We start from the raw sequence: 11,259 nt of genomic DNA, 5'->3' as shown, positions 1-11,259 counted from the left end.
AAGAGACGTGGGCCCAGCACCAGTGGCTTGCAGGACACCACTGAGGGCGCTGTGGGCAGTGAGAGGCAGTCAGGCCTGCGGGGAAGGCTGGGGGCAGGCAGGAAAGGACAGCAAGGGGGCTCACCTGACAGCTCCTCCTCGGGCCGGAAGCGCTGCAGGCTGTAGTCCCAGGTGAGGATCAGGCAGCGGCCTGCAAAGGGCTGTGCCAGAACGACGTAGGGCTCTGCCTGGTAGGAGAAGGGCTCCACACCCAGTGCTGACTCTCCGACTGTCTGGAACCAGGACAGCTCTGGGGGTGGTGGCATGGGAGGGTTAGGGGGCCCAGGAGACCCCAAGGGTCCTCACGGAGCCTCAGTTTACCTATCTCTGCAATGAGGGCCATTCATGGCGTTCAACTTGTAGGGATATATAATAGGAAAAAATCTTTTTTATCTATAGATTTACTAACTCACAGCATGAGTTATATTTTCTGAGCTGTTCGATATCATTAAGTAATCCCTCAGAAACAGCATGTTTAATTTTTTTGTGGTACTCAGAGTGAACTTTTGCACTGAGTCACATCCCCAGCTCCTTTTATTTTTTATTCTGAGACAAGACCATGCTAAATTGCTAAGTTACCCAGGCTGGCTTTGACCATGGGACCCTTCTTCCCCTCCTTCCTGGAGTGCTGGGATTACAGGTAGTCATTCATTTAACTTGATGGCTTTCCTGTGAGGTATATTCTGTTATGACCTCTACTTCACAGATGAGGAAGCTGGGGCTAAGCGCCCCAGGAAGCCAGCTGTCCTACAAAATCGCACCCCTCTCATCTTCGGAGACTGCACAGCCGGAAGCCACACTACCCTGGCACCCCTACCAACACCCTCCTAGAAGTTAGGTGTGGTCGTGTCAGGACCAAAGTTCCCAAGGGACAAGAGCAGAAGTATAACTTGCTTGTGTGAAAATGGCTTGTCCGGGACTTGTCCCCTTCCTCCCCTTTCTTCTCACAGCTGATATAGGGATACGTCACAGCCTGGCTTCGACCACAAAAACAAGGATATTGTACAGGAGCTGTTCCATCCACCTGGACAGCTCATCTTGAGCCCATCTGTCTTCCCTAACTCATGGCTTTTTGAGCCTCTTTGTTAGCATAGTTTAGCCTCCATGGTAACTGGCTTTCAAAGTCCTGCACAGTGAGGCCCTGTCACCTTTGACCTCATGGTGTCCCTCTCTTCACTCAGCACCCGCAGCACATCTGCTTTTTATGGGTCATTAAACCGGACAGGCTGTAGGCTGCCCCAGGGCCACTGCTCATGCTGGCCCCTCTGCAGAATGTCCTTCCCTCTCTTTTCCCCCTAGCTGAATGTAGGCCTAGTGTGCCCTCTTCAGAGAAGCCTTATCTGACCGCCCCATAACAGAGGACTCTCTCTCACTCTCTTGTCCCCTGTATTCATCACAACATGCAGCACACACTTACTTGGGCCAGGTTTTATTCCGTGCCTGCTGCCCCAAGCTCCCAGGGATTTTGGTCACTGGTGCACCCATCACCTCTCGTAGGGCCCGGCACAACGTGGGCCTCACTGAATGTTTGTTGAATAACTCAGTAAAGAGTGACCTCTGAGCTGGGGTCTGACTTGGCGGTAAAGCCTAGCACACACTAAGCCCTGGACTTAGACCCCAACACAGCAAAAGCAAAACAGCAAGTCTTGAGTCAAATCCCCCATTCTGTGAGTTCCACAGACCAAAAAACATGTGTATTACAGATAATAATTACTACTACTACTATTTTTGTGGTACTAGAGATCGAACCCGGGCCTTCTCACTGAGCGACATCCTGAGCCTCTTTTCCCTTTTATTTTGAGACAGGATATTGCTAAGTCACCCCGCCTGGGCTCAAACTTGTGATCTTCCTGCTTTAGCCTCCCAGAGTACTGGGATTACAGGCAGGTACCACTATGCCCAGCTACTGCTGTTACTATTGTTATTTTATCCACAGCATCTGTGTCAAGGCCTTCAGGTCCCCCCCTGGAGGAAGCCCTTTGGACCCGCGTTCTGTGAGGCCCTGGCTCCAAGCTCCCATGGCCGACAGTGCACTGGGGCAACCCCTCTCTCTGCGCCTTCCCTTTGCTGGCTTTGACCGTCTGGTGGCTTCTGGGTTCCCTGCTTTTCTCTGGGCCATGGGCTTTGTGAGGGGCTGCATTCACCACTGCTGTTCTCTCTGCCCCGCCCTGCACCCAGAAAGGTACCAAAATGCATTTGTAGAAAAGCAAAAGGAAGGTAAAATAAGTGGAGTGACATGGCACATGCAGGTCCCAGCACAGTTCTTGGCACGAAGGAAGAATTTTTAAAGTGGTCAGTTTGATATTAGAGAGAGTGAACATTTAAGGGCCTCCGGTTCCAGGCCGTATCATTCAATCCTCACAGCAATCCTCTGTCTCTGTTTATTACTCCCATTTCACAGATGAGGAAACTGAGGCTCCGTCGGTAACGCTGCGTGCTCAGGGTCTCCCAGCCAGGAAGTGGCAGAGCAGCGGGTGAGGTCAGTGCTGCAGCCCTGGCAGCCTTTGCCTCTGCTCTCCTGCTCTCCCCTGGGACCCTTGCTGTCCCTCCCACTCCTCTGAAGCCCCCACCTATTCCTCTGCACTTGAACGTCTTGGGGTCCAGGTGTCGGAGCTGCATGTGGGTCAGGGCGGTGGGGCCCGCGCAGTCCCCGGTCCCCACGCTGGCGTTCACGGTGGGCATCCACTGCAGCAGCCAGAGGACTCGGCAGTCACACTGGAACGGGTTCCCGCGGAGGTCCCTGGGGCAAGAGGCCGGGGAGGCTACAACCTGGCTTCCACCCTCTGGGGCCAAGTTCCCTGGCTCCTCCCCAGGCAAGGGTCTAGGATAGCATGCCTGGGGTGCAGGAAAAAAAGGTGAGCGTCTTCACAGGGGCGCTCCCGCGCCAACCCGAAGTGGGCCCAGATGACGCCCAGGTTCTCACCCCACACGCCCAGACCCCTTCACTCACACGTGGGTCAGGGTCTCCAGGCCTCGGAACAGGAACCTGGGCAGGGCCTCCAGGTGGTTGTCGGCCAGGCTTCTGTCGGAGAGAGAGGAGAGGAACGGTCAGCAGCTGCCAGGAGACTGTGTCCTTGGGGTGAGGGTGGGTGCCTTTGGGCGGGCGGGGCACGCACAGGTGTGTGAGCGAGCGCAGTCCTCGGAGAGCGTTCTTGGAGATGGAGCCAATGCTGTTGTCCTCGATGAAGCTGTGCGGGGAAGGTGGGTGAGGGCGGACCACGGTGCTCGGGGAGGCGAGCCCCGCCTTCGCCGACCCCAGGGAAGGCCAGCCCACCATCCCAGGAGCCAAGAACCTGCCCTGCCATCCTCGGCAGCCTCACCATGGACGCTGTGCCGTTGTCGCCAACAAAAGCACTGGCCTCTCACCTGCGCTTCTATTACCCCAGGACCAGTAACTGCCATATCCGCATCGTCACCAAGGCCGCCACCTCTTCCCCTGTCGTCCCTACCCAGCTCCATCCCAACACCGGCGATAAGGGTCGCCAATGCAGCCTTCGCGATCAACACCGAATGACCACCACCGTCATCACCGGCCCTGCCACCGCCGCCGCAGACCGGCAGCCCTGTCATTCCCAGTGTGCACGTCACCCACTCCAGCACCCCGACCGCCAGTGTCTTCCCTCATCAATACCGACACTTTCACCATCACCAACAGACTCGGCGTCCACTATGGCAGGCGGTCATTAACACCAATGCCAGTGTCCTCCTCACAGCCATTCCCAGTGCCAGAATCACCAACTCCCACCGCACTGACGCCCAGCACTGACACTGCCCCGTAGACTTTATCACCCTAGCACCACGGCTGCTGGGGCTGCCATATTTTTCTTCCTCCTCCCTCTCTCCCCTCCCCCTCCTTCTTTGCCGTACTGGGGATTGAACCCAGGGCCTTTGCACTGAGCTACATCCCCAGACCTTTCAGGAAACTTTTCTTTAAACCATTTCCAAATATCTCCAGGGCCCAGACTCAACCTCCCCGACTCTGCAAGCCACAGAGAGACCCCTGCTGCTCCTCGCAGCCCCTGGGCTCACTCACAGGTACTGCAGGTGGGACAGGCCGGCAAATGCATCATCCTCAATCACAGAGAAGGAGTTGGATGTGAAGAGGCTGGCCAGGGAGCAAGATAGAATTTTCTAGAGTGGGGGTGCTTATTAGTCACCCTAATCTTGCCCCACCCTGAGCCCACACACACACTTGTATGTGGGTGTGTGTGTGCACTGATACAGACACTTTCACAAACATGTGTGTTCACAGCCTTGCACGTCTAAGAACCTGGCCTGGCCATTGCCAGCCTCTGTACACACTCCCTCCCCAGGCCCACGTGTGAATACCCACGCCCTGCAGTTGGGGTTGGCCCAGCCAGGCCCTACTCACAGCAGGTGCAGGGATGGCATCCTCAGAAAGCTGCCGGCCTTCAGCTGGGTGACTCCAGTCCTGACGAGTGAGCTGGGGATGAGCATGGGCAAGAGTGGGTGAGGAAAACTCTCCCTCCAACAGTCTGGTCCTGAACCAAAGGTCCCCGTTCTCTAGGAGCCCATGACCGGAGCCAGGGTGCACTTTGTTACATCCCAGGGCCACTGCCCTCCTTGCTGGGCCCCAGAAGTCCCCCTGCACCCTTCCAAATCCCAGCAGCCCCCTTTCATGCATTCTGACATCCCGTGCTGCCCGAGATCCTGATAGGTTCCTGATTCCTTGGGGACCGAGGCATCCCACCCCCACCTCTGGGGTTCCAGGACTCCTGTCCTCACCTTCAGGCCCACAGAGGCCCTGACACTCACAGTGACAGCAGCGTTGGGGAGAAGCTCTCAGGCAGGTCCGGGGAGCCCTCACACAGGGCGCTGTCCTTGGAGCAGGAGCAGCGTGGAGGACATTTTCCCTTGGGGGGTCTCCAGGCCACCCCCACTCCAGCCCCAGCCAGAAGCAGCAGCCGCAGCAGCAGAGTCCCTGTCCCTGCCATGCCCCTCCCCCACTTGATTCAGACCCAGTTTTGCCGGGGCCACTACATCTCCTGTGCCCAGCGCCCCTGCATCTGCCACAGGGAGCTCTGCCCTGGCTCCCTGGCGCTCACAGCCTGCCCTTCTCCCTCCACCTCTCTGGTGCCTGATTTTCTTTCTCTCTCCCTGTCTTGCTGCCTCTCCCTCCCTGTTAGTCTGTTTCTCCCTCTCGATCTTGATCCCTGTTTCTATCTTTGTTTCTGCTTCCCTGTCTCTGTCTCTTTAGGTCTCTGTTGGCGTGTGTGTGTGCGTGTGTGTGTGCGTGTGTGTGTGTGTGTGTGTGTGCCTTTGCCTGGTGTCTATTTCTCAGCTCCCTGCCCCCTCTTCCAGAGCCCAGTACTCTCTGCCTTCTCCCACGCCCCTTTTCCCTGAAGATTTGGGAAAGGGACGTGCTGGGCCCAGGGTGTGCCAGGCAGAGTGGAGTAAGGAGGAGGGGGTCAGAGGCCATAGGAAGAGCAGCCCTGGGGAAGGGACTGAACGGCTCTTCGGGACGGGGAGGGGCCACCCAGGGCTGGAGCCACACTGGCCACTCCCAGCCAGCCCCCTCCCCAGATTGCCCAGGATGTCACTGGGGGGGGGGGCTGGATGGCTGTGCAGACTGGAGGAGGGGTGGGAGGAAAAGCTTCTGGGGCTGAAGGGCCGTCCTGGCCACTCCCGGCCAGCTCCTTCCCCAGGCTCCGGAGGGTGTGGTGGTTGTTGTCCCCCTAGGCTTGGAGGGGCCAGCTCAGGTCCAGCTGCTCCCTCTGGTGGCCACCCTTGGAAGGACCACTGCCCTGCCCCAAATGCTGGACGTTCCTCCTCTCCCCTGAGATTAACCCTTCAAAAGCCCAAGCACATTTGGCACTGAGACTCAGCCCCAGGAAATACACAACCACAATGCTGTCACCTCTTTCTTCAGCACGACTCTGTGCCTCAGCGTTACTTACTGACTTTCATCTCACCACGGCCCTCCGGGCTCCATTCTATTCTCATCACTGTTTTACAGCTGGAGAAACTGAGGACAGAAATCAAGCAACCTGAGCTCCACGAGATCCAGCTGGCAGCAGAGCCAGGCTTCAAACCCAGGCTGCTGGTTCCAGGATCTCTCCATGTTATTTTGTTTCTTTCTTTGGAGATCAGAATTCATGAATAATTGGCTGTTCATGAAATATGAAGAATACAAAAACTGAAACTGGTTTCCCAATGTGACCTAGTAATATTTCCTGAGTACTTACAACAAGCCTGTCTTACCATGAACTAAGTAATCGCAGAAACCTTGTGAAATGGGTGGTATTACTATGCCCACTTCACAGATGGGGAAACTGAGGCACAAGGAGGTTACATAGTCTCATGGTGCCCCTATCGCCTGGGATCAAGAGACACACCCTAGACCCAGGAACACATACGGCCTCTCTTGCCCTGGGGGGCACACCCACAAAGACTTGGAGGATTGGAGGTTTAACAGCACCAACCAGGAGGTAGAGATCCAGGGTCCAGCCCAGTCCTGTTTGGCCTCAGGTCCTCATTTTTCCCACATGTTAAACGGGCGCATTCCTAACACCCACTTTCCAGTTTGAAGAGAGGATTCAGTGTGATGATTAATGCATCGCCTTGAGGTTCAGCACAGAGTGGGTACCCCGAAGTGGTCAGGAGGTTTGGGGCCAAACTCTGGCTCCAGGTCCTAGTCCTGCACCCAAACAGCTTGTGATTTGAGCCAGGCTCCTTGGCTCTCGGCTTCCCCAGCTGAAAAGCAGGTGTGATAAAAGTCTTTATGGGGCCTTTGAAAGTGCAAATAAAGAGCTTGATGCCAGAGACACAGAGAAGACAAAGACAGGCCTGAGACCACACTGACAACACACCTGGCCCAGCGGTGTCTTCCCTCCAGTGTGTGTGAGAAGGGCAACCTTGATGATGACGACAGCTTTCTTTTTCGCAGTACTGGGGATTGAACCTAGGGCCTTTGCACTGAGCTACATCCCTGCTCTATTTATTTATTTAGACACAGGTTCTCGTTAAATCGCTAGGCTGTCCAGGCTGGGCTCAGACTTGTGATTCTCCTGCCTCAGCCTCCTAAAGTGCTGGGATTAGAGGCGTGCACCATCATGCCCTGCTAGACAATTAATTTTAAAAAATCATTTACTGTATTCCAGGTTTTGTTCTCATTGCTCTAGACTGTTCGGGTAATCACCCCACCTCCCTCTGAGGTGGATACTTTTTTCCTTTCCATTTTACAAAGGGAGCAGCTGAGTGGCAGAGAGGTTAAGTCACTGGTAACATGAAGCAGCTGTATAGCCCTAAGCTTTTCCACCCGGGAACCATTAATGCTTCAGAGCTGGATCCATCAGGGAAGGAAGCTGGATCAGCCAAGAGCTGGCCAGATGCCCCTCCTTGTTGTGCTCTGTCCCCCCTCCCCAGTGCTGCATGAACAGAAGGGTTATCATTAACCAGGGACTGCTGGTGACCCTGGGGTGCGGGGCCACAGGGGGCAGAGGCTGAGAGGGCTCAGACACAGAGATATGGGAGCCTTTGGAAGCTGACAGCATTCTGAGACCAGGCACACGTGTGTGTGTATGTGTATTACCCACACATGAGTGTGAACCTGGGCGTGTGCTCTTGATTCTGTCCTGCAGACTGTGGTATCTGGGCAGGCTTTTGACATAAGTGTGGGGGAATTTCTATCGCTTTCCGCCAGGGGGAGCTCTCGAGAATTAGCTCCTTTTGACTAAACCTCAGTGCTTCTATCTCTAGCATGGAGCTGTTAAGACAATGTCAAGTTCAGAGACCTCTGAGATGGGCCAGGGGTATGCGTATGCTTTTCACTATTTCTCCATTTTATAACCCAAGAACATAAAGGACAAAGAAGTCCCAACGGCTGCCCAAGATTCCACAATCAGGAGTGCAAAGTCCAATCCTGACCTTAGGTTTCTCTGTCACCAGGGCCTATGCAGGAGGACACCAGAAATGTTTTCTTCATAGGGCCACAGAAGCTCAGGGAGAGAAAAGTTCAGGGTTCAACATGTCTCTGTGGTTCTAGAGTGTGAGCCCAGCGTGTTGGACTGTTGTGCCTGCGATTGTGTGGTCAGCCGTGTGCTGTCTGCCCGTGCGTGAGGTGTGAGTGCAGTGTATGTCTGTGTGTGGAGGCTCTGGGACAGAGTGGCTGGCTATACAGTAGACTCCTTGACACTATCAGCTTCTGTGTGGCCATGGAATGTGCTCTGCGTGTACACAAGGTCTTTGCTAGCTATGTCTGTGTCTTTGAATGCCTTTATGTGTCCTGTGTATTTCTGTAGGGCCATTGGTGAACACATCTTCACAAAAATATGTATCTTTGTTTCTGTTTGTAAAAGTGGACGGATGTGTAGCTTTCAGTGTCTGTATAGAAATCCGTCAGTGTGGGGATGTGCATGTACACAGACCTGTTTACCTCTGTCTTTTGTGTTTGGTATGAGACATGCTAGTTGTGTGCCTGTGTCTGAGTTTCTCTGCAGCTGTGTGTGTGTGTGTGTGTGTGTGTGTGTGTGTGTGGTGCATCCCTGGTGGAACTCTAGTCAGCAGCACACAGCACACACACAGATGCATACACACGAACTCCCCACCCTTGATCACAAACAGCCCTACAGTACTGTCAAAGGTTTCATGGAATATGGAGGTCAGGGGTGAGTGGGCTCCTAAGCACTTGGGCTGCCTGACCTTAGGCCCCACTTGGGCCCAACTCCCAGGGAGCAGTGCAAAAGTCACTGCCCTGCCCCAGCTCAGGACTCTTTGCCAAGGTGAGGGTATGCGTGTGTGTGTAAGTGTGTGTGTCTGTGTGTGTGTGTGTCTGTGCGTGCTTGCGCTCCCTGCCTGCTGTTCCTTAGTATGAGCTGAGAGAGTTAACACAGCAGGCTTGGGCGGGCTGGGCTGGGGGCCGCCCCCTGGCCCCCCTCCAGCCTGGGCTCCAGTTACAGCTGCTGGTTAGGGAGGGTAGGGGTGGGGTGGGGCCAGGAGGGGAGCCTGCCCAGGGTGGCGCATCCAGCACTGGGCCAGGGGGTCCAAAGTGCTCAGCCCTCAGGGGCACAGCCGGACATTTGGGGGCCTTCTTTCAGCAGGGAACAGCCTGACTGGGGTGAGCGTTCCCCACCCCTTCCCTTCAGACCTCCTCCCTCCCCTGGCCTGGCAGCCTATTTTGGGAGCAGGACAGGCCGCCTGTGCTTCCCAGGCGGGCCTAGCCCCAGAAGGAGTGTGGTGACACTGGGGCTTTGCAGGCGTGTGAGAGTGAGGGTGCGACTCCTCCCCTCGCTGCTGTGTGAGTCCCCTGGCTGGGCGTGGGGTTTAAATACATGGAGATCTGCTTGGGTCACCGTCTGGGGAAACTGGAGACCTGGGGAGGTTTTGTGTGTGTCCAGCTGTGCCTACATCCCATCTTTTTCCAACTAGCAGTTGGGGGAAAGGGTGTTGTCTGACTCTACCCCAGCCCCACTCAGTGTGTGTGTGTGTGTGTGTGTGTGTGTGTGTGTGAACATGCAAGCTTGCAAGTATGTCCCTGGCTCTGGCATCTGGCTTTTCTCTGCCAGGCCCACAAGCGTGGGCCTCATTTTACTCGCCTGGTGTTGTCTAGTTATGAAAGATGTCAACGGAGGCAGGCAGAGGGAGTGTTTTCCCTTTTCTCACAGCCCCAGGAGAGTAGGCTGGGTGGCCTTGCCCTGAGGGGCAGCCTATGGCCTTGTGGCAGCTGGGCCTCACCCAGCAGAGTTGTGCTTGACCCCCTAGTGGGGGGAGGAAAGCTGTTGCCATAGTGGCCCTAGAGGCGAATTCCTCCAGGGTGAAGTGGGAGATATTTATACCCAGGGTCAAGTAGACAGAGGGCGGGCATCGAGGGCAGGAGAGCGGCAATTGTCCTGATGCAGCAAGGCCATCCTGGGGGGCAGGTGGGACTGGGGTGTGTCCTGCTGTCTCTGGAGTGTCGGTCTCTCCACCTGTGTGAGGCAGCATTCTGCCTCACCTGCTGGGGTACATTTGGGGATTCCCGGCCCTGAGAGATGTCTGTGGACCGAGTGTCTCACCCCTAACTTTGCTGTGTTGCCTTGCATGTGATCCCCTTTATGTGAGTTGCTTTGGTGAAATGGTCCCGATCTGAGAAGCTTGTTTCTCAGGCAACTAAGCTGGGTAACCAACACTTTCGTGATTCAGTCCTTAGACTGTCTCTGACTTAACCCTTTGGAGCCAGCGGTGGTGGTGAGAGGACACTGCCTGTCCCTTGGTTGTCTCTCAGAACGATGGCATCCCTCAGTGATGTCTTGGTTGTCTTTCTGCTTTTCACCATCGCCAATGCAGGTGAGTAAAGGGAGGCCTTGAGGGTCGGGGGTGGGCCACAGCTCAGGAACCGAGTGGAAGACCCCACCCTAAATAAACTCAGTTGGAACACCAGAAAATTGGAGGTCTCCACACGGGGTTCAATCGCAGGCTGGAATTTAGATGAGGGGAGAGGTGCCCCAGGTCAGGCAAAGGAGAGGGTGGCATGGAAGCTGGCTCCCTGACCGAATGATGGAGTGGCAGACAACCTGTAAGACATCAGAGTGCTGGGGCGAGATGGGCCCACCCCACCCAGGACAGTAACGAGGGGCACAGCTAGGACCCAGAGGGGGTGGGCAGCCTGACTGTGGTCCCAGACCCCCAAATTCTCAGCCCAGGAAGGTACAGCCCTGACATGCTCTTCTGCTCTTTCTGGTCCAAGATCCCAAGAAGCATTTAACCCCTGATTTCTGTTTCATTCCAGAAGCACCACAGGAACACGACCCATTCACCTATGGTGAGGAGAGCTGGAGAGAGGGCCTGGGTTTGCCCTCCCGTTTTCTTGGTTTATATTTGTGTCCTTTCTCTTGCTCTGACTGCCTCCTCTCCCTTCTCTGGTTGTCCCTCTCTGTGTCTGCTTCTGTTTGATCTCACTGTCTCTCTCAGTTTGACCCAGTCTTACCTAGCCCACCCTCAGCTGCCTCCTGCCCTTTCCTCCTTCCCTCCTCCACCTACCCTAACCCTAGCCCACCTCCCTGCGGCCTCCTCTCCTTTTCTACCTCCCTACCCCTTTTCATCGCCTGCCTTCTCTCCTCCTTCTTCCTGCCCTGCCCACACCTTCCCAATCGGCTGCTGTCCTCCTCTCCCCGCTCTCACCCTCCACACGCCTGCCTGCAGATTACCAATCCCTGCGGATCGGAGGCCTCACCATAGCCGGGATCCTCTTCATTCTGGGAATCCTCATTATCCTCAGTGAGT

General features: G+C 55.5%; 2 protein-coding genes across 3 annotated transcripts in view; one reads left to right on the top strand and one right to left on the bottom strand.

Annotated features, from left to right (window-relative positions):
• Positions 1-11,253, bottom strand: part of Lgi4 (leucine rich repeat LGI family member 4) — a 14,050-nt gene extending 2,797 nt beyond the window's left edge. The window contains exons 1-8 of the mRNA XM_010626357.3: positions 4,816-11,253; positions 4,412-4,483; positions 4,073-4,144; positions 3,156-3,227; positions 2,990-3,061; positions 2,610-2,779; positions 125-289; positions 8-49 (exon numbers count right to left, since the gene is read on the bottom strand). Coding sequence (XP_010624659.1) covers positions 8-49; positions 125-289; positions 2,610-2,779; positions 2,990-3,061; positions 3,156-3,227; positions 4,073-4,144; positions 4,412-4,483; positions 4,816-4,994 — 844 coding nt within the window. The 5' untranslated portion in view covers positions 4,995-11,253. The remainder of the gene's footprint in view (positions 1-7; positions 50-124; positions 290-2,609; positions 2,780-2,989; positions 3,062-3,155; positions 3,228-4,072; positions 4,145-4,411; positions 4,484-4,815) is intronic.
• The window catches only part of Fxyd7 (FXYD domain containing ion transport regulator 7), a 10,767-nt gene continuing 10,706 nt past the window's right edge, over positions 11,199-11,259 (top strand). For both annotated transcript variants that reach the window (XM_019207775.2, XM_010626331.3), the window contains exon 1: positions 11,199-11,253. The gene's annotated coding sequence lies outside the window, so the exon portion shown is untranslated. The remainder of the gene's footprint in view (positions 11,254-11,259) is intronic.

This window comes from Fukomys damarensis, unplaced genomic scaffold, assembly GCF_012274545.1.
Source record: "Fukomys damarensis isolate Sample0158 unplaced genomic scaffold, DMR_v1.0_HiC HiC_scaffold_19, whole genome shotgun sequence".
NCBI lineage: Eukaryota > Metazoa > Chordata > Mammalia > Rodentia > Bathyergidae > Fukomys > Fukomys damarensis.
Note: the sequence above shows the minus strand (reverse complement) of the source record. Positions and strands in the feature narration are given on the sequence as shown.